At 41.8% G+C, this 23177-nt stretch overlaps 1 protein-coding gene across 1 annotated transcript in view; it reads left to right on the forward strand.

Annotated features, from left to right (window-relative positions):
* calcr (calcitonin receptor) overlaps window positions 1-23177 on the forward strand; it is a gene marked incomplete at both ends in the record, with an annotated part of 45650 nt that overhangs the window by 17176 nt on the left and 5297 nt on the right. Inside the window, 9 exons of the mRNA XM_083770455.1 lie at window positions 723-826; window positions 1738-1900; window positions 2342-2452; window positions 3362-3474; window positions 5535-5626; window positions 10687-10813; window positions 18258-18411; window positions 21957-22017; window positions 22266-22332. Of these exons, the coding sequence (XP_083626581.1) occupies window positions 723-826; window positions 1738-1900; window positions 2342-2452; window positions 3362-3474; window positions 5535-5626; window positions 10687-10813; window positions 18258-18411; window positions 21957-22017; window positions 22266-22332 (992 nt within the window). The remainder of the gene's footprint in view (window positions 1-722; window positions 827-1737; window positions 1901-2341; window positions 2453-3361; window positions 3475-5534; window positions 5627-10686; window positions 10814-18257; window positions 18412-21956; window positions 22018-22265; window positions 22333-23177) is intronic.

Genomic DNA, 23177 nt, shown 5'->3' on the forward strand with positions numbered 1-23177 from the left:
AAGCCTTCTGCAGAGAGTCAGTGTATAGCATGCTCAGCCCCCGCATCACCTTATGAAAGGAACCGGCTATGACCCCAACATTCAGTTCTTTAATGATGGACTGCCGTGAACTTTTCCCACCCTTATGTGGCCACACCCACCAGTTCATTAACCCATTCTGACCTGAGATCAGATTCTAAAAATGTCTATTACATCCTGACAGTTTCATTATTAACCCATTCTGACCTGAGATCAGATTTTAAAAGTGTCTTCGATTTTTCAAAAATAGCAGACCTACAAGCTCGTATCGCGCCACTCGGTGGCGCGATATGAGCTTGTAGATCTGCTATTTTTCAATAGCTAAAGCATAACATGATGCTGACACCAAAATGGGTGCCCGGTCAGAATGGGTTAAGTATACCTGGTTTTCACCTTAGCACCACCCACCTGAACTTGAGTCTCGTCCACAGCTGTGTGTTGTATAATAATGAGGGAGGGGAGGGGCTAGGGTTATGAATGATGTAACAAAAGTGGTGTGATTTCGATTGGGCCTTTTGAATCAAAGGCTTTCAGCTTTCAGGAAGAAACCAAACATACACAGGGAAGACATATTTGAATATTATAAGCACACTATTAGAGTAATGAAAATTGAAAAAAAACTCCATAGACACGCACAAAACAGAAAAGGTACAAAAATCACGGCACACCATCTTTAAATACCTTTAACGTTTTTGTCTTTTCAGAAAACGAGACCAAATATTGTGATGAACGGGGCAATTGGGTCCAAAGTCCCTCCATCAATAAGAGCAGGTCCAACTGTCTGCCTGTCTCCAAGGATAAATTAAAGGTAACCGAAGATGGACGAATTCTCTGTGATGAATGAAGTGGGATAAATAACAAGCAGACTGTTCCCTGATCGCCTGATGTGTTGTCGTTGCAGCCAGGGACGTGCACAGATAGACACTAGGTGGTGCTAGAGCGAGCAGTGGTTCCCAAAGTGGGGTCCGGGGACCCCCAGGGGTCCTTGAGGGAGTTTCAGGGGGTCCCTAGCTACAGTAAATGATAGTTTGGAATAATTTGTACACTCTCAGAGTTAAATGAACATTGATTTTACAATATAAATTGAGGGTCCTAGAGATCCTAGAGGTCTAGATCTAGAGGTCCTAGAGAGGTTTGACATGCTGAGAATCACTGCCAGAGCCGTAGAAATCTTCTCTTATGGGGGTCACTGGCATATCTCTTCAAATGGGGGGTCCGTGGGGCTAATTAGTGTCAATTTGGGGGTCCTTGACATGAAAACATTTGGGAACCACTGTGCCTTTGCCCTCTGGACAGCAAAGTGCCCTTTCGAAAGTTAGTTTTTTGTGCTTATTTTTATTTTGTACAGTCTACACAGTATGTGGCCCATGGTGACACCGACCAATTCTGGATTAAAAGCGTCTAATATATTATTTATGACCCAAAATCTATAAATCTCAGACACCATTAAGGCAGCCGGCGTTTCCACGTGCCGCACAAGGTGCCGTTTTTTTGTCTGTGCACGCCTTGTAGCCAGAATATAACTTCACCTGTTCGTCAAAGGGAAACCTTGCATTTAGTAAGTAAATAACGACGAGAACAGATGTCTGGAGTGATAATGGCTTCATAAATATTTCAGGATGTTGTGTCCTTTGTGTAAAATGATTATTGTGCCCAATGCCTTGTACTGTTAATAATGTGTTTTGTGTCTGTCAATACAATCACTCAAACTTTCCCCAGAAGGCTGCGTCATTGCATTTGAACGGCACTTTGGTAGAGCCCACCGTCGAGGCCAAGTTCAGTGCCATCCCAGAAGAACAGGAAATACAGAGGAAAAAAATCCTTGATGGACAATACAAATGCTACGAGAAAATGAACCGAGATCCACCGTACAACAAAACAGGTAGACAAAGTGCAAGACGAGTTATGTCTCCATATCGCTGATATTGATCGTAGTCCATTAACTAATGGCAGCTCTAAACCTTTCTCTCGCCTGTACTGGGAAATGACTCGAATGGCTCTTTTTGACTACATAACACTGAACCTTCCATAACCTGAACCCTCTTGCGTTTTGGTTTATGTTTTCATTATAACCAGACTCACCCCTGAAGGGAGATGTACAGTACCTTTAAACAAAGCATTTTCGTAATAATTATGCAACTCTATATGGACTAATAATAAAACAAAAACAAGTCTCAACTTGACCAGAACCGACAGCCTCGCTCTTCGTTTTTTTCCTCTTTGATGTTATTCCAAAATGACCCCGTAGTATAATATGGAAAGAAAACAGGCCCTTTTGTGGCTGTTTTCTTATCAACGCCTATGTCTTCATTGTTCCTAACAGAGCTGTACTGTAGTCGGAACTGGGATGGCTGGCTGTGCTGGGACGATACTCCGGCGGGGACATACACGTTACAGAGCTGCCCCAATTATTTTGTCGACTTTGACTCCACAGGTGAGAACAGCGCGCTGCCCCAAAGTCTCTCCGCTCTTATAAAGGTCTGCCGGTGCCTTGTTAACCCCTCATGATAAATTCACTTCCGCGCCTCCATTGACTGTATTTAACCCATTTCAGACCAGATACAAAGGTTTTCTGAAAAACCTATGTTTCTATATGTGTCAGTGGTTTTCTTTTTTTTTTTATATATATTTTTTGTCCCACGATTTTGTAACCCATTTTTCACCCCTGTGTCAATCATCCTGTGATGTGATCCTGGGCTCTACACACCCTCCGCCAACCTAGGGAGAGCAACGGACTTAACTCATGCTTCCTTCGTGCTTGAGTGTCCAAGTTGCTCCTTTACACCTGACAGGGGGGTTGGTCGTAGCGCGTGGAAGGAGCACGTTATTCCAACCAGTTCCTTTCCCCTCCATCAGGCGTCCCGGCTGGCCAGGGGTGTCAGTGGTTTTCAAACAATTGTTAATGACCTCAAAAAGTATATGTAATTAGCCACCGACCCCCATCTGAAAATATGTTGTTCCAGCCCCCCCCCCCCCCCCCCCCCCCCAGAAGCAAATATTTGAGTTTAAAACGTTCGCTCTGAAAGAATATATTCCCAAAGATTTGCGGCACATTTTCAAAAATAGAAGATCTACAAGCTCATATCGCGGCACTCTCGGTGGCGTGCTATGAGCTTGTAGGTCTGCTATTTTCCAACGGCTATAACATATTGCTTAAAACACCAAAAGGGGTTCCCGTCCTGAATGGGTTAAAGTGACCCGAGCCATAAAATATTCATCGAATCGCGGGTGAATTATTCATCAGACGTAAATGGGGCCGAAGTTTATGGATCATACTGTACATATTAAAATGGAAATGGTTGTTTCTACGTGTCTATTACCGTACTTATCTTTGTCATTTCAGAGAAGGCGACTAAGTCTTGCAGGGAGAACGGGGAGTGGTTTCGTCATCCAGACACAAACAGAACTTGGTCCAACTACACACTCTGCAATGCTAACACTAAAGAGAGGTTGAGGGTAATGCATGCACACAGACGTGAGATACAAGTGCATTATAAACTCAAAGCTGAGGCATGCGTCAGGAATTTGGCACACATCTTCACATTGCGTGAGAAACAAGAAGTAAGAGTACAGTATAAGCACATTTTAGTTTTGACACCTATAAATATTGTTCCCGCAAGAACCACATTGAATTCCTATACTACTAGACCACAATGCACTGCTCTCCCACATAGACCCCTTTTCCACCGGTTCAGTTCTTTTTGCTTCTTAGTCCATGAGCCAGAGCTCCAAAATTGGAACATTAATTATGATTTGAGTGTGCAAAACCATACCTATATTAGATTGTTATCACCATGAAACTTGCCCAGTTGAAACTTGTAATATCCAAATGAGGCATTATAATATAGGATAATATGCAAAAACAAATGTGAAAAAGCTATTATGGGCCTGTGGAAGAGTTATCATATATTTATTTACTTATATTCATCCTATAAACCATTTAATGTAGGTATAGTTTTGACCAATCAATTCATAATTAACGTTCCAATTTTGGAGCTCTGGCTCATGGACTAAGAACCAAATAGAACTGAACCGGTTCCCATTGGGAACCAACCGGTGGAAAAGGGGTCATAGATTAATTACCACAGAAAGATTTAGTGATGGAAAACTAATGCTAAATGCAACGCAGTGGAGGAGCCTATGCTATCAAAGTGGAATGATGTGAGATCAAAGGTTAGGGTTTATAGTAACATATCTGAGCTTTAGTAGCTAAGGCAGTCTACTTTATGTCATATGCTTCTTGTGGTGACCCATATGCAAAGATGGGAAGAAAGCTTTCTAAAAGAATATGGCCACAGATTACTGCTTATATACCTGATTATATTTGCAATTAAGAGTGTAATCTATTGAAATACTCAATGTCGGTAATATAACCTATATGTCCCAGCAAGCACGTTCAGGACATGGACGAATTAGTGGACAGATCAAACCAACACTAGTCAGATCTGGCCCAGAATATCACCTGATTTCAATCAACAAAAATTAAGACAGACGTCCCTGGATGAATCCGAGAGTCCGATCGAGGCCAGATCAACTTAAGTCATACCGTAACTCAGGGGTGGGCAACTGGCGGCCCGGGGACCACATGCTGCCCCCACCTTCACTTAATGCGGCCCGCATGTTAATATCAGAATACTGATATAGTATTGATATCAGTTGTTACAATCTAACATTAAATGACTGGTACTTAATGACTACTATAGTATTCAAATGTTAGTCTTTTTGTGTCCAATGTAGTTATGTTAACAGTTCATAAAGTTAACATAACTATAACTAAATGCATTTGAAATTCAATAAAAAGGTTACTTTTCAGGTTTCCAATTCAAAAATTGCAAAAAGAAATAATTCAGGTTTTCAATTCAAATATAGCAAAAATAGCTGATCTACAAGCTCAAAACGCATCGCAAGTTTTGAGCTTGTAGATCGGCTATTTTGCTACGACAGTAATATGCACTGTGGCCCCTCTGGAGTGAGTGTGGGAATATATTGGCCCTCACCATCGTCAAAGTTGCCCACCCCTGCCGTAACTAGTGAAGGGGGGCACTGAAGGTGGCTGCCATACTGTGTTGTATGGCTCAACATGTCAGTTTGTCACCCCCTTCACATTCAGTATAGATCCTGTGATCTTTTGTGGCCAGATGTAATTTCCTGGGGTCTAGTAGTAAATAATTAAAAAATATATACATATTTAGCCCCATGTTCGAATGCCCTGCCACCCTTGTAAAAAATAGCTACATTTGCTAAAACGAAAGAAAGCAGCAAATGGAAAAACAATGAACACAAAAAATGAACACTTTCTCTGATAACAACCTAAAACATGAACCTTGGTTGAAAAAAAAACTAAAGTTGTCCTTTAAGCAATATTATAGACCCCCCACCCCTGCATTAGAGCTGCCAATATTTCACAGTTAAATTAACACTAAGGATATAACGGGTTATAATTGTTATTCAGGTGATACATTTACTGTCTAATGCTAAGCAGCCCTTCTTGTTTGTGGTTGTGTGTTTGTCTGCAGTCAGTCTACATCCTGTACTACATGGCCATAGTGGGTCATGCTCTGTCCATAGCCTCCCTACTGATCTCTCTGGCCATCTTCTTCTACTTCAGGTAATTGGTGTCATGTTCTGTCACTGCACATTACTGTACATATGATGATGATGATGATGACGATGTGCTTCATATCGTCTGGTCGGAACCTGGTATGGGCGATACTTTCCAGAAAGGGGAACATAATATGTTCCCCTTTGAAGATGGTTGGATGTAATATTACCTGTATTTCAAAGGATCCTTTGGATGGATCCTTTGAAATACAGGTAATAATATTACCTGTATTTCAAAGGATCCATCCAACCATCTTCAACCGTTTATCCGTAGTCGGGTCGCGGGGGCAACAGCTCCACTAAGAGAGCTCCAGAGCTCTCCAGAGCAACATTATAGTGACTTCCTCCTGGGGGATCCCGAGGCGTTCCAAGGCCAGTGAGTCGATGTGATTCCTCCAACTGTGCCTTGGACTGTCCCGGGAGGTCTCCTCCCAGTGGGACGTGCCTGGAGGACCTCCCTATAGGGAGACGCCCGAGAGGCATCCTAACCAGATGCCCCATCCACCTAATCAAAGGATCAATCAAAGGATCCAGCGAAGTTATATTAGTCCAAAACTATTTTTTAACAATAGTGAAAACAGCTGGGCATCTCCAAGCTCTCACTACACATTGTGACCTTGTAGAAGGACTACTTATAGTTTTATGAGTCACTCTTGTGACTTGAACTACAAATTCTTATCAATATCTCATTAAAAAAAGGGGAAAAAAAGAAATATGAACAAGGTTTCTGCCTGACAGTGACAATATTTTAATGACCCGACTATGTATTCTCCTTTTAATTGTCGGAGTACTTGCATTTGCTCATATATGTGATTTGCAGCATGCTGTCATTATTCATTTAAAAGCCTTATGAGTGGATGATTGACAGCTGTGTGACATGGTTTTTATTAGTTCACTACATTTTCAGAGCCATACTTTTTATGTATTTATATATTATATATGGTTGGGACCGGGAATCATGATTCTTATCTCGACTGGAGCGCTACTATTTAATATGAATGTGTCTTTTAGCGGGTTTTATCTGGCATGTTGTAACGTGTATAGCTGTAGCTTGAAATGGTGGCCTTCAGTGTGTGTCACAGCTTCTAATTTATAGTTAACTTCATTCATTTGGACGTGTCCCCTTCATTTCATGCCAGCGTGTTTTTCTTTCCCCATGAAACTACTCTCGAGACAGATTAATTTCATGGATATTTAGGGGTTCACAGAACGTAGACATACATAGAAATGAGTTTGGTGATATGTGTTCTTCTTTGGAATGTGTGTGTGGCAGCTGAGGCTCATTACAGATTTCCATTCCAATGTGTCGCTTAATCCATTCTGACCTGAGATCAGATTCAAAAAATGTCTTCTACATCCTGACAGTTTTCCATTCTGACCTGAGATCAGATTCTAAAAATGTCTTTTATGCCAGTCGCTCTTCGATTTAAAAAAAATATCAGACCTACAAGCTCGTAGCGCGCCACTCGGTGGCGCGCTATGAGCTTGTAGATCTGCTATTTTTAAATAGCTAAAGCATAACGTAATGCTAACACCAAAAGGGGTTCCCGCCTAAAATGGCTTAATCCCAAAGGAGAAGGGCACAATTAATGATGAAGTGGCCGCTGAATTTCAATGTGATAGGTGTTCAAAATATTAAACCGAATATAGAAAGGTTGCTTTAACCCATTCTCGGGGCGGGAACCCCTTTTGGGATTCTGTACAGTATATGTACAGTATTAAAAAAATAAAAAATATTTGAAGCGGCTATATAAATATGTGTTGATATATATATATATAAGTATTTCAGAAAACTTTAGGATTTAGAAGGCATTTTAGAATCGGCGTCAGGCCAAAATGGGTCCATACATTTTTGGTATAATTAAGCAATACTTTGTTAAAAAAAGGAGAGGAAAAAAGAAACAAGTTAAGCAGGATGCTATTCATGGTTAGTTACTTGCTGCTTTGTCTTTGTTTAGTGCATCTCTGGAAAACGGGAAGCGATTTGGTTTAAATCATCATAATTTTGTAACGGCACGGAAGACTTTGCGGTTTCACTCGTACCATTATTTTTGGAGCAACATTTGGAAGATGGTGATGGTGCCCCGGGGAGAAAATAATTCAAACTTCATGCGCAATAGCAGGACTTGGAAGAGTTGTTCTCTTGGCCCAAGATTCACCGTGAAAATTCTTCGATTGTATAAAAAAAAAGGAAATGGTGTGTTGGACGTGCAGTGAGGGTGTTGATCGCTGGAGGCAGCTGTAAACCGGTCTAGAACTTGTTCACAGTGTGTCCTGCACAATTCACGTCTATTCATCTACAGTAGGCTACCTGTGATGCGTTTATTACATTATTACACAAGCTACTGGGCCCCAGGGGTCCCATAGGCGCCCCCCATCTCTTAAACCCAGCGACACCCAAGTACACCTGATATCCTTTCGTTCACTATCAAGTAGGCATCAGCAGAAAAGCTTTTATAATTGACAAATGAACATCTCAATAGGTTACCGAAGACGCCACTTATACAAGAACACAGCTTTTACGACCACAGAGCATATTTATGGCCCAATCTCTTAAAAGGAGAACGTCTTAATGTTGACCATTATAAGGTCCAGATGTGCAGTTTACAGTGTGGTATGTGCAGGGTGTACAGCTGCGCTGGTCCTTTATTTATGACTCGACTTCAACGCTGTCAGGATTCCCAGATAAAAATACTTCAGCTTTCGTGCTGTGGAAAAACTGAGTTTGTTAAGAAATATCGCCCATCCAGAGAGTCTTGATGCTCACTGTACGTACGTACGGCACTGTTTTCGCCATTAGGGTGACAGCCCCTCACAGATAAAGGTATACAGTGAGTATACAGTATACTGTAGTGTGACTACATAGTAAAAAGGTACTGTAGAAGCGCGTTGCGGCTCAGTCTTGAGTTGACACTGAAATCAGGCGCATGGTTTATGCAAGTATCAAAACAAACGGAATACCAGCATGTACGGATCAATAGTCTTCTGTGTTGCTTTAGCTTTGAACCACTTTGAACCATTATTTTAAACTTGAATTAGCTGTTGAAAAATAGCAGTTCTACAAGCTTGTATAGCGCGGCATTTGGTGCCGCACTCGAGCTTGTAGATCTGCTATTTTTTTTTAATCGTGAAAATGTATGCAAATCTTTGAATATAATTATTAATTATATTCTTTCCCAGTGAACGCTTTTAACACAAATCTTTGCTTCTGGGGTTCCCTGGAACAACATGTTTTGAGATTGGGGTCCTCGGCCAATTGCATATAATTCTGGGGGTCTTGAGATTGGGGTGCTCGGCCAATTGCATATAATTCTGGGGGTCTTTACATATGTTACATACTATATACATACTTCTATTTAAAATGTATATTTAAATAGATCATTCAGTCTAGGCCTGTGGAATTGTTATGTCGTGGTCAGGGTTGTTTTTCTCATTCATAATGTGACCTACTGTAAGGAGACGTTTATGAGTCTGCAGGAGTTAGGACTGCACATTTTTATTTGTTTTATAGCATCTTTATAGCTTGAAGCTTGAAACAGTATTTTTAGCTGGGTGGCTGTGCTACCGTAAAACTGATCTAAATTATATTAGGAAGCATCTGTTACATGTTATCTGACAGCTAGTCCAAAAGAGAATTTCGATATTATCAAGCCTTCATAACCACTTCGCTTCCCCGTGTGTCTGACGCCATCGATGTCCAGGCACAGAAGTAGAGTTTTATATTGATCTTGCTTTGTTTTGTGTGCTGTAATTAAAAACAAATGTTGAATCTATATTATGCTCGCCTGACTAACTAAGAGAGCAGGGTTCAGAAGAGGCTCCCCAATTAGTCTCGGTTTTATGTTTCACAAACAGCCGCATCTGACATCCTCATTATGCGTTCGGAAGCCAGAAACAAATCTTTCCAGTGTTCTCGTCTTCGTCCTGTTAACCGCATCAACATCGGAAAGGACGTTTGTCAGATGATGTATGTTGATGGAGCAGATGAGTTTTTATTGCCAAATGCAGCCACAATTTTTCAGTCATTTATGTATATGCCGATCCGTCCTTTGGAATCAGATTAGCATGCTTTGCTTCTAGAAATGTCATTTGAATATATTATCAGTGATGTGGTAATGCCTCTCGGATATTGTTTTTTTTCAAGAGTTTTTCAAGAGTTTTTAACTCTTAAAAAACCCCACAGAAAAACATATTCCAAATATTTCCATGGCAGTTAATTCTGTAACCCAGTAAATGTACTGTATTGTATCTGATGACCGGAATGCATTAGCATTTTTTTTTTTTTTTTAAGATATTTTTTTTGCGGCTTACGCCTTTTATTGATTTTTGAAGGGACAGACAGTAGGCTGACAGGAAACGGGAGAGAGATGGGGGGATGACATGCAGTAAAGGCCGTGTCGGGTCCGGGAGTCGAACCCGCGGCACACTGCGACTGGATTACCAGTCCGGTGCCCAGACCGTTACGCTACGGCCTGGGCCTGCATTAGCATTTTTAAACAAATTTATGACAATTGCAAATTGGACAACCTTTTTTGTTGTCCAATTGTATCTTTATTTAACACAAATATTCTGGGACTAACAACATGTGCTGTTTAGAAATCACATAATACTGTAGGTTCTTCAGTTTTAGCTCAAACTTTACACAGAAAATGCTTTGACTACCGGTATACATTTTAAATAGAATGCATGTAATATATGTAAAGACAGACAGACAGACAGACAGACAGGCAGACAGACAGACAGACAGACAGACAGACAGACAGACAGACAGACAGACAGACAGACAGACAGACAGACAGACAGACAGTATATGAAAGACCGGAGAGTTGCAGAAAAAAAGTGATACAACTATAATAAAGTATAACAGGGATTATAGTATTATTATTATAATTATAATGAGGTACCAAAAACCAAAAAGAGATTTGCGGTCCTTAATTGCTCGGCCTTCCTCTGACCATCCAGGATGTACACGTTGTGTATGATTGACAGCATATAAATGCACATAAACAATGTATGTAAGTCTGCGAATGCATTACAAGTGCATCTTGTTTTCCCCATGCATACAAGGAGCCTGAGCTGCCAGAGGATCACGCTACACAAGAACCTGTTCCTTTCCTACGTCCTCAACTCTGCCCTCACCCTCGTCCACCTCATAGCCATCGCTGGCAATCCAGAAGTGGTGGGCCGAAACCCGGTGAGCTCAATCAGTCCGTCGAAATCATACTTTTCTCTACTACACTAAACCTCTGCTACCAATCTGCGACTCTAGCCAATTAGATGCCCCTGCTTAGTAAGCAGTGTTGTTTTTTTATTTGGTTTTAGTCTTTTGAATAATATTAATTTTGTTTTTGTCACATTTTAGCACCCTGGCTGGAATGTTTTAGTGTTTTGGTGGGCCTTGATGGCGTCGTAATGGCAGATTTTAAACTTGCTGAAAATAGTACTATTTTCAGCATGTAACCAAGCATAAAATGATTTGTCCCTCGCTGAGATTTTAGTCCAGTATTTATTTGTCGACGAAATTGTCAATATATTTAGTCATAGTTTTAATCATCATATGGCTTAGTTTTTATTCAGTTCAAAACGGTAGTCGACAAACATTTTTCATCATAGTTTTAGTCGACAAAATCAACACTGTTGGTAATGGGAGATATCACATTGCTTGTCAACCTGCAGTACTGTACCTGTAGATGTACTACTAGATTTATTGTATCCTGTGCCATTCACGAGATTACGATATTTGATTAATAAGCATTAATCCAGCATTAAAAATAATATGTTGATTACTTATTTTTTTGTACTCACATGGTAGAAACACCTATACATCCCGATCCGACGTGCACAATAGTCCTTTTTCTCCTCAAAAAGTGTGATCTTGAGGGGGCACGGTGGCACAGTTATATGTGTAGTGCTGTCGCCTCACAGCTAGAAGGTCCTGGGTTCGATTCCCGCTCGGGACGCTGTGGGTGCTGGCGGCGTGTTTCCTCCTCCGCGTCATCAGTGCCCATATCCGAAGGCGGGGTTGGCGAAAGGGCCTTTCTGTGTGGAGTTTGCATGTTCTCCCCGTGTCCCCTAGGGTAGGTACCCTCACAAAAAACATGCAGTAATCCTGGTCTCTAAACTGCCTCCCCCTGGCCAGCCGGGGCGCCTGATGGAGGGGAAAGGAACTGGTTGGAATAACGTGTTCCTTCCACGCGCTACGTCCAACCAGGGAAACTCCCCCCTGTCAGGTGTAACGGAGCAACTTGGACACTCAGGCATGAAGGAAGCATGAGTTCAAGTCCGTTGCTCTCCCCATGTCCCCCATATATGGGGACTATAGGTTGGTGGAGGGTGTGTAGAGCCCAGGATCACATTAGATGATTGACACAGGGGTGAAAAAAAAGTGCGATCTTTGAGACCTTATATGTCAGGAATGCATTACGGGAGGACCCAAAAGCATGGCAGGACAGGATGCAAAGCAGACTATATCTTCAAAGTGTTTATTTCACTAAACCAAGATAGGTCAAAACAAAGGCAAGACCAACAAGGACACACTGCAAACAAAGGGCTTAAATAGACAGGGGTAACAGGACACAGGTGAACTCAAAATACAATCAAACACAGGATAGGCTAACAGGCGAACAAAACACAGGTGACTAGGAAACAATAATCAGGTAGGTAAGACAGAACAGGAAACACCAACAAGAGGGGGGCACAGAACAAAACTACAAAATAAGACAACCAAAAACACAACAGAGCATTTATACACAGCCTAGAATGAGGATTTGGCTCAAATATGGAGGGCTATCAAAGGGACGTGCAGAGTGTTGGAGAGGCAGGGGCTGAACTCCCGTAAAAGGGCACTTGTGGGAGAAAATAGCAGATCTACAAGCTCACAACGCGTGGCAGCGCGACGCATTGTGAGCTTGTAGATCCGCTATTTTAGCGTCGGAACCCAGCACTCTTTAGCTAGTGGAGATGCGGCGTTATGACATGGATTTCCAAACAAATTTGTTCAACGCAAAATGCTGCATTCCACGTTCAGGATTCTTCTGAATGCTGCATGGCATGGGAAGGAGTGGCATTTGCATTTCTTTCACCATGCAGTTGTGATCTGGAAAGGGCAGTTGTTTTACAGACGGGTAAAAGGGCAGTTGTTTTACAGACGGGTAAAAGGGCAGTTGTTTTACAGACGGGTAAAATGGCAGTTGTTTTACAGACGGGTAAAAGGGCAGTTGTTTTACAGACGGGTAAAAGGGCAGTTGTTTTACAGACGGGTAAAAGGGCAGTTGTTTTACAGACAGGTAAAAGGGCTTTAAGTCCAAAAGTCTGAACTAACCCTTTAACATACTTTACCACTGCACATATTGGTTACAATGTTTCATTTGTTAAAATAAATGCAGGTACCTGGCACTACTAATTAAAATGAGACACAAATGCGAAACGTCTGGACAAGTACAAGTACAAGCATGCATGCAAATATTTATTTAGATCCCCCTTTCCAATTATTTTGATATCTTTCAAAATGATCTAGATTTGACATAGTTAAAACAGTGGTCTGTTCTGCAGTGGGTTTAAGGGATACATTGTTGTAACTGTGCTCATATCACTTTTGTACCAGATATTGCACAAAGCCATCATCCCTTTAGTCAGTGCTTTTCGATATGTCTGTGAAGAGATTTTGACAGGCTGCCACTGAGCACATGCTGAATTTCAGAAGTGAATTCTTTGGAAGTCGAGGGTCTGCTGAGGCAAAATATATAAATCTGTCTCTTGGAATGCCTTGAGGTCAGGAGTGATCCTAAATTTACAACACGATACTCTTCAAGAAACATCTCCTGTTATTGTTTATGGAAATCATTATGACAAACGAGCTCTGGGGTGGACGGTTGTAGGACTGTTGACAAGAATCTTTTTTTTTTTCTTTTCTTTTTTTTTCTCCTTTTCCCTTTTTTTTTTACATGCTGTCAACCAAGTTTGCAGCATTTGCTAGATTGGATATCTACACATTAGCTTTCAAATCCAAATTGTGTTAAAATTAACTGATAAAAAGTTGGCATACATTACACAAAATCCCATTTACCCTAGCGTACAGCCAATTTCAACCCTTTTCAATGTCCCTATTTTAGGCATGTGAAAAAAATGTCTAAAATTTTCAAAGACCTTCAAAGATAGCAGATCTACAAACTCACGTCATGTCACGACATGACACATAGAGCAAGCTTGTACAGATAAGCTGTAGATCAGCTATTTTAGATATATATATATATTTTTTTTATCTGGCAATTTTGAATTAAGAAAAAGTTGGATAACTACTGATTTAGAAGGCATTTGTAGAATCGACCTCAGGTCTTAATGGGTTAAAGTAGCTAGAGCAATGTAGAGCATGTATGGATGAGGCCTTGCCGTGTTGATTTTGTCGACTAATACTGTGACAAAATATGTTCGTCGACTATCTTTTTTCAGTGACGAAAACTAAATGGAAACTAAATGAAATCTAAGCTAAATATGGACAATTTTGCCAACAAATAAAGAGGCTAAGACTAGACTAAAATTTTAGGAAGGGACTAGTGGACAAGAGATCCAGTACAAATCATTTTACACTTGGTTGCATGCTGAAAACAGCAGATCTACAAGCTCACAACACGTCGCGTCAGCAAGTGTAAAAAACAGTCATTAAGACGGCATCAAGGCCCGCCAAAATACATTTTAGTCGAATCAACTGTAGATTTAGTCGGCTAAAATCTTATGCGGGGAAATCTCTTCTTGGCTGGTGGTGGTTTCAATTGTGCACAAGGGAGCAGGGTAAAGTACTGTATGCATCTTTGATACCCTACCTGGCAGGTTGAAATAAAAGCCACCAGATTAGCATTTGAATGCCTGAACTGCGCGAACGTAAACAAGGACAGGCAACGTCCGTCCGTCCGTCTGTCCGTCCGTCCGTCTGTCCGTCCGTCCGTCCGTCCGGACAGTTAGGACAAAAGAAGTGTTACAAATTCTTCATGGGGGCTCAAGCCCTGCAGCCCCCTTAGAGATGACGTCACTGCTAAACCCCTTATCCCTAAACTTCTTTGCCTTTTTTTCTTTTTTTTTTTACTATTTTGCAAAACATTTTTGAATAGTTAAAATGACCAGTCTACAAGCTCACAACATGCCAATGTAGATTGGCTAGTTGAACTATTCGAAAATGTTTTTTCAAAAATAGTAAAAGAAAAAGGCAAAGAAGATTAGGGATAAGGGGTTTAGCGGTGACGAAAATGGAGCCCATAATATGACCACAATCTAAATGTGCTGTCAAAATCAACACCGATTCCTTGGCCAGAAAAAGGCATCGATCGTCTCAGAGACAGGCCGCGGCCTCCACTGCCTCCAGCATCTGGGGCTGTTATTCCCAACTTTTGCACTACCGCTATAGCGCTCAGAGTCACGTTCCCCCCAAATCCGTCTGGCACATCTTCAGTGGAGTGTTTGCCGGGAGGAGATCCCCTCCTCCCAGTGCATCCAAGAAGCTTAAAGGGAATGACAGCTCATACCATCATCACCACTATGACAATTTACATCCCCTTTTCCACCATATGTCAAATGGCTTGTCTGTTTTCTTTCAGAAGAAAGGTAATCAGGTTGTACTTAAGCCATTTTGGGCCAGGAACCCCTTTTGGGGTTTTAAGCATTATGTTATACTTTAGCTATTGAAAAATAGCAGATCTACAAGCTCATAGCGCGCCACTCTGCTATTTTTGAAAATGTGTGAAAATGTGGCGCAAACGTTTTTAACCCAAATCTTTGCTTCTGAGGCGTTCCTGGAATAACATATTTTCAGATGGGGGTCAGTGGCCAATTACATATAATTTTTGGGGTCCTTGACATGAAATATTGAGCACCACAGATACAGAAACATGAGGTATTTCAGAAAACGGTATATTTTTTTATTTCGATGTCGATGTCGTTGAAAAGCAGCAAAACGTTGAAAAGGACCTACATGGGCTTTGGAATTATAGTCCTTTTTTAATTAATTAGTCTTCTAGAACAGCTGGTTTTCAACCCATTTCATATCAAGGCCCATAATTGAATTCAGCATTTGAGCCTCGGACGGACCACCATTTGATGAGATTTAGGGCTCCATTTTTGTCTCATCTTTCTAAAGCCACTATTTGGGGATTTAGGAGTGGGGAAAGGGTGTTCCCCCACTGAAGTTGGTATTTTGGTTACCAGCTGTTATATTATGCATAGGTGTGGTTTGGCCGTTACAATAATTAAACCAAATTGAACCAATCACCGCCAGTCTTGGCTTTAAGAGATCCCTTTAATAGATCCCTTATCCGTTGCCGTTAGTGCTATATTGCTTCATAGCCGCTGCACTGCCCTAAAGTCTCACTGCTCCACGCACAGAGCCAAGAACACTCGTCTTTTCATTGAGTAACAACAAGTTCGGTCAATAAACCCCATTTGCTGCTATGGGGTGATCATGAACTGAAAGAGCAAATGGAAATGGAATCGCGCACAAATAACTTATTTGACTATACAACACAATGGACACAAGGAAGTGGCAGGCACTCGACTTCTGCTGATTATAGGAAAATGACAAAGAGATAGGAGAATAAGGAGAGATGAGGCAGAGCCTACTCTGTGCCTGCAGACATCTCCATTGAGGCGCGCGGTGGCGTGCCGTGCACCGCTCTACCGAACTAATTTGGCACGGCTTATGGGTGCTTTTAATCTCCACTATCGACTTCCCAAATGTATGTGACCAAAATAGCAATTTAGGGGAAAGCGTTCCAACATGCCCATGACCACAGTCACCACACCTCTAGGCGCAAATACCGGTGTCGGCAAAAAAGATAGCGGGTGACGCTGGACGAAAATACCATTAAGGGACAGAGAAAGCTCCTATATTCGTAATTGAATTGCGGGCCACGCTGCGGGTAAAGGCTGCGACAAAACTGGAGCCCTTAGCCTCTCAGAAACTTAAGATTTTGTCCACAATTCCATGCTGTATTGATGTGGTACCATTAGGAGAGATAACAGGCAAACGTTGATCAAAAATAACAATTCTTCTACATTCTGTAATTGTGTACACTTCTTGTCAATTAAGTAATGCAGATGTTTAACAATAATGTAACTCTTGAGAGCGTACAATCATTTAGCTGGGGACAACCTGGAACCACCTCCATGTGTTCCTCCATGACTCCATGCCAGTTGATTGGGTGAGCGGTTCGCAAGCTGCATGTCAATCAATCAATGTCTCTCCTACCGTACCAACATCAATACAGCATGGAATTATTGTGAGCAAAAGTCTTTATATCCAATGACAACAAAATATTTTGGGTCTGAGAGGCTAAATCTCATCAAATGGTGGTCCACATGGCTCAAATGAAAATAAACTAGACAAAGTGCCAATTGGCACAGGTCTCCACCAGGGCAGGTCAGGTTGTGGCCTCATGGTGGCGCTATAACAGGCTGTTGAGGAAGATTTGGGCCGGAGGTTCGTGTTGGAGGGATGCAGGTACAATGTTTTTCCATGTGTGCATACATAAGTTGTATACAGATCGATGCAGTTATAGCTAAAAACAGGAATTGGCCTGTTATAGCGCCACCGTGAGGCTGATTTTGAGGAATAAATTGTGGCATGTCGTCCTCGGCCTAGTGAAAATGTGCGTGTATAATTTAAGGGAAATTGCACACTGTGTTTGTGATTTGTGGGCTTTTTTCTAAATGGACGAATCGCGTGAGCTTTGGAAGCCAATCTTAGCCAATCAGGATGGAAGATGGGAAATGGTGCCGCTCCGTGTTGATCACATGACTATGGAGATAGTGTATACCGATTTGCGTGAAATTTGGATAAAATCTGAAGGAGTAATAATAGAAAATGTGTTTTACATATGTCGGCCTCCTGGTGGCGCTATAAAGAGCAGATGTGAAAAATTCCAGGCAAAGGTTTTTCCTTGGCCTCTAGGGAGTTGGCATACAAAGTTATCCACAGATCCGTGCAGTTAGAGGTAAAAACACTTTTCGGCCAGTTATAGCGCCACCTTGAGTCTGAGTTGTAATTGTTCATGTGGCATTTTGTCCTCGGCCTAGTGGGAATGTGGGTGCACAATTTCACGGAAATCACGCGATGTGTTCATGATTTGCAGCATTTTGTTTGAAACTGAGCACTCCTGTGAACTTTGGAAGCCAATCTTAACCAATCAGGATGGAGTCTGAGAAATCTGAAAGACCGGTTTCGTTGAATGGCTCTAGAGAGACTGTGTACCAATTTGCGTGATGTTTGGACAAAATCTGTACGTGTACTGTGCAAAAACTTTTTTTGCACAAAGCGGCCTCCTGGTGGCGCTATAACAGGCCGTTCTGGAAAGTTTGGGGCAGAGGTTCATCGTTGGCATCCAGGGAGTGTGTGTGCAAAATTTGGCATCGACCGGATTAACGGTGGCCGAGATTAGCTGCTCACGGACACACGGACGGACGGAGTGCAAAACATACTCTCCCCACATGCCTTCGGCCTGGTGGAGACAATAATGGACCTTGATATGAAAAGGGTTGAAAACCACAAAGAATAGTCAAATGTATAGGGCAAGGAATTAGCTATATGGCTGCTCCCTAAACCTATTCTATTAATCTATTTTTTTTTATATGCTTTTTATCAAATCTGTATACAGGCTGGCTGCAAGGTGTTGCACTTCTTCCACATGTACATGCTGGGATGCAACTACTTCTGGATGCTCTGCGAGGGGATCTACTTGCACACGCTCATCGTGGTGGCCGTGTTCGCAGAGGAGCAGCACTTGCACTGGTACTACCTCCTGGGCTGGGGTGAGTCATTCATGCCATGCCTTAATAAGAGTGAAGTAATTCACTCTCATGAAATAATTCATTTACCGGCAATATTTCCACTGTGCGAATACAGTAATATTCATGCGTCAGCAAAAATATTATGACTTTTTTTTAGTTTAGTTTAGTTTCTTTTTTTGCTGCATGTGATCTTTTCATCTTTATGCCGTGATATAAATAAGTAGGTTATGTTTATTCGATTTCAAAGTAGCCTATACTTTATTTTTCATTTCGGAAACCTCTTTTGTGAGGTGGTTAAAAGACAACAAGAAATCCCAAGACATAAGTACACAAATGCTGTAAAAAAGAAAAGAAAAAAAAGACTACTTTTAAGAGAAAAAAAGAACACTTAAAAGCATAATATATTAAAAAAATCACACCTGTGTGAACTGAGTGTTGCAATCCCCCCCCCCCCCCCCCCCCACACACACACACACACACTAGGCATGTGAATCTCGTCTCATCTCACGATTCGATACGCATCTCGATGCACTGCCAGCGGTACGATACTTTAGCGATACATGGAATCTCCTGGCGATACGATGCGATACGATTCACCCCTCTACCGATACGATGCGATTTGATGGCGATTCAATTCTGGATATTGCGATACGATACGATTCACCCCTCTACCGATACGATGCGATTTGATGGCGATTCAATTTGGATTTATATTAAAGCTCTATTAATTTCCCAAAACATGTAAAATGCATTACATTTAAATTCAAAGCAATTTATTGTTTTACTGTAGGTTAGTATTATAGCTCTGCATCTCAAACAACCCAACTTATAGAATTCTGTAAGTAAACAAAGGGTCTGCTCTCTGCTGGTTATTGTGGAATTGTTAGATTACTAATAATCATAGGCTATAGTATAATTATTATATCGTTCATCAATTAATGTTACCAAAATATAAATAGAAAAGAAACAAAACAAAAATTACAGGTCACACTTGTAGTGCTGTCAAACAAGTCTATGTCTAGTTTAATCTGCAACAGTTTTATAATATAATTGCCTATGTATAGTGGGGGTCCCTACTTGATCTCTCACTCTCAGCTAAGTGGTCCTTGGCTTGACCTGAAAAACATTGAAGACCCTGGCCTGCATGTATTATTAACGTTATAAATACATAGCAGATGTACAAGCTCACAACGCTTCTCATCCACGCCCCGCTGTGAGCTTGTGGATCTGCAATTTTAGGCGTGCAACACCGTCTTGCTGCAGAATATAAATAAGGCTTCTATCCCAGAGAACAGCAGGGGAAAGCTGGACAGTGCCGTGGAAAGTTGTGAAACGGTTGTAAACGACTTTAAACGCAAGCAGTACACCCTGCTGTGGCGTTGTTGTTGTTGTACACGTGTGTGCAGACTGCAGAAGCTTTCTTTAATTACAAATTGATGATCGCGACGCAGATTTGCGTCGGATAATCAGCAAGCACAGCTGTGGAGTGTGGATCATTACACGCAGCGCTACAGTGAAAAGTCAACTGATCGACGGACAAAGCTACTCGGACAGCTATTTTATAAAGCTAAAGAGTAAAGGTGGTGCTTCTTGTTTAATGCGTGGGGCTCACTTCTGTTAGTCGCGGGTGCTCTTTATAGTCTGAGTCTGTTTGTTGTCTCAACGTGTCTACTCTGACTGCACCGTCGTACGGTAGCTTCTGTTCACTGACTGTGGGCGCGTTCGGAAATACCACACCGGAGCACACTCTCCTATTAGTTTGCATTGCACAGTGGGCTCAGTGCGCTATTTCCGAACGCGCCCTGTGTGTGCGCTGCGAGAGACCTTTTTTTTTCTTCCTTTTCTGATGGTACGTTGAATGCGCCTCGGAAACACAGGATAGGGTGAAATTTACCATGAAAAAAACGGTGCAACCACGGATTTTACCGATGCAAGCACTCCGCGAACGATGCATCGAGATTTCACCAGTCAATTTTACCGATACACAGTGAATGAACCGATTCACTCGCATCGCGCATGTCATAATCGATGTATCGATACGTATCGATTATTTTCCACATGCCTAACACACACACACACACTTCACCTCTCTCTCTCTCTCTCTCTCTCTCTCATTAGCAGGCAGCAGGCACAGCACTATCACTCTCTCTGTTTCTGGCGCCCCCTACTGGTACTAATAAGTCATATACTCGTGCTCATGGCCACATTATACGGACATTGCTGGTTGTAGGAGTGGTTGCACACCACTCAAAAAAATACAATGTGTTTACTACAGTCCATCAGAGAGTATAAGGAGGGGGGTGGGGCACATGAAAACGCTGAAAAACTTTAACGATTCGTATAACCTTGCTCACATGAGAGTCACGTGAGAGACATCTGGTCTACCCTAACCTTGACACGCCTGCCTGTCTGCCTTCATGATTTATATGCGTGTCGTCGTGTTTCATCACACTGTACTCGCGTCAAGCGTTGCCTGATCGCTCCCGCTCAATCTGTTGACAGCCCCGGCGGGGATCTAATCTAGCGAATGACCAAAGAAAAAAAAATGCTACTCACTCTCATACCGTTCAATCTCCCCCTGGTTTTCAAGCCCTTGACAGCTTTATATAGTATGACCGCTCATTGCACACAATTTCTCTCTTTTTTCACTTGTTCAAATGAATCAAACTAATAAGTGGAGGACAAAACTGAATTGGCAATCGTTATTAAAGATGAAGTGGATAACCTTGGGTGCACAAGGGCAATGTGCATTGTACAGGTGTCGGGTATAGACAGTCGGTTAGAGCAGCTGGGTGCATCTGTGGCCAATGTGCCGTAGGGCCTGCATTGCTGTCTGAAAATGGACCGTGCACAGATTCACATGTTTATGCCTGGGCTCAAATTAAAAGGACATCTTTGTTTATGGGCAGGATTCTAAATGGACACAGTATGATAAGGTGAAATTGCCCAGGCAGTGCTGTCGTTGGGCTTCAGACAGACGCAGTGCTGTCGTTGGGCTTCAGACAGACGCAGTGCTGTCGTTGGGCTTCAGACAACACCATCGGAATGTTGACGCTTTGCCGTGATGACGAACGAGGAACCCCGTGCTTGCCGAAATCTAGCCTTTGTTTGCGTTTCAACAATACTACTAAATGAAGATTTCATAACGCATTATCACAATACTACTAAATGAAGATTTCATAACGCATTATCACATTGTTACAGCCTGTAACAATACTACTAAATGAAGATTTCATAAGGCATTATCACATTGTTACAACCTGTCCTGGCATTAACAATACAAGGTATAACTAAGACCACTTAGGTTGCCAAGCAGCAGTGCATTTATATAGCGCTTTCATCCAAAGCGATTTACAAAAGATTGTGCTTTATATTCAGCCAATTCATACACCGATGGCGAGTGAAACCATGCAAGGCAACCAACCTGCACATCGGGGGCAATTAGGGGTTCAGAGTCTTGCTCAAGGACACTTCGACGCTAACTCTGTGTTGTGACTTACTATAACATTATATAATGAACGTATTCAAAACATCATGTGGTTGCCATCTCTTCTCCCTCTTCGAAGGCTTTCCTTTAGTGCCTGCCTCCATCCATGCGGTGGCGAGGAAAAAGTATTTCGATGACAAGTGAGTAATGTTCCCTGCCGTTGAATAAATAAACATTGTGGTGTTTACACAAGTGCATGTCTAGTCTACGACAGACAAAATGAACGTAGGAGCACCCAAATTGTGTGCGGTGGGTGTGGTGGTTGTGTGTGATACATAGGTGTTGGGCGTGCGTGCGTGCGTGCGTGCATGCGTAAGTGGGCATGTGTGTGGGCTAAGCAGTATAAGGAAGATTTGACTGATGACTTTCCCTCCTTTCCCTCCTGCAGTTGCTGGATGAGTGTAGAAACCCATCTTCTCTATGTGGTCCATGGACCCATTATGGCAGCGTTACTTGTAAGTTAGCCTCGGGGGAACCGCGGGCGTTTTGTTTAAAGGTGTCATGACATTCATTTCCATTTATCTTTCGTTTTTCTTTTAGGTTTTATTAAATCAATTACACCCACAAAACCTGAACTTTGGTCTGGAGTTTTCTCTGGGGTTTGGAAGCCTTTTTGAGCTGCAATTAAAACAGTGAAAACAGTGACATCTGCTGGCAAATCCCATTGTCATATATGGGATTTGCAGTGACATCACAAACAGCAGGAAAATCAGAGCACTTGTTTGAGCCAGAAAACCCCAGACCACAGAAAATCTACTGAATGTTAAAAGTTCAGGTTTTTGAGGTGCAGATGAGCTCAGAAAACGTTTTTTTTTTTTTTTTTTTTTTTTACAAAAACTTTTTTTTATGCCACTGTGAAGTTGCCCGAACGGCCAAGGCTCCAAGAACAGTCAGAAATTGTAGTTAAGAGCGTTTATTTTCCCCAAACTCCTCCACTATAGTCCAGTACAGATTCAACAGTATGAAACCAGGAAAATAACAATAATAATACTGAGAAATTAAATGAACACTTGAGCAAACACTATGAACAAAGCCCAACTGGCTAAGAGCTCTCTTCAGGCTGTACCTTGATGACACAAGGCCCTGTAGCTCTCCCTCAGGGATGTTACCTGTGTCATTGTCCACTTCTAACTAACTAGCCTGTCCCTGCAGCCTCCTTTAAATAGGAGTGGATCCTACCACTGGGCACAGACTCAATTAGCACATTTCTTCTCAAATACTTCACTAATATAAATACTTCCAACCATGCAACAGTAACCTAAACATTCTCAATAATGTGTTACAATTAAAGTATAAATCA

This window comes from Protomyctophum parallelum (assembly GCF_964188405.1).
Source record: "Protomyctophum parallelum genome assembly, chromosome: 1".
Taxonomy (NCBI): Eukaryota; Metazoa; Chordata; class Actinopteri; order Myctophiformes; family Myctophidae; genus Protomyctophum; species Protomyctophum parallelum.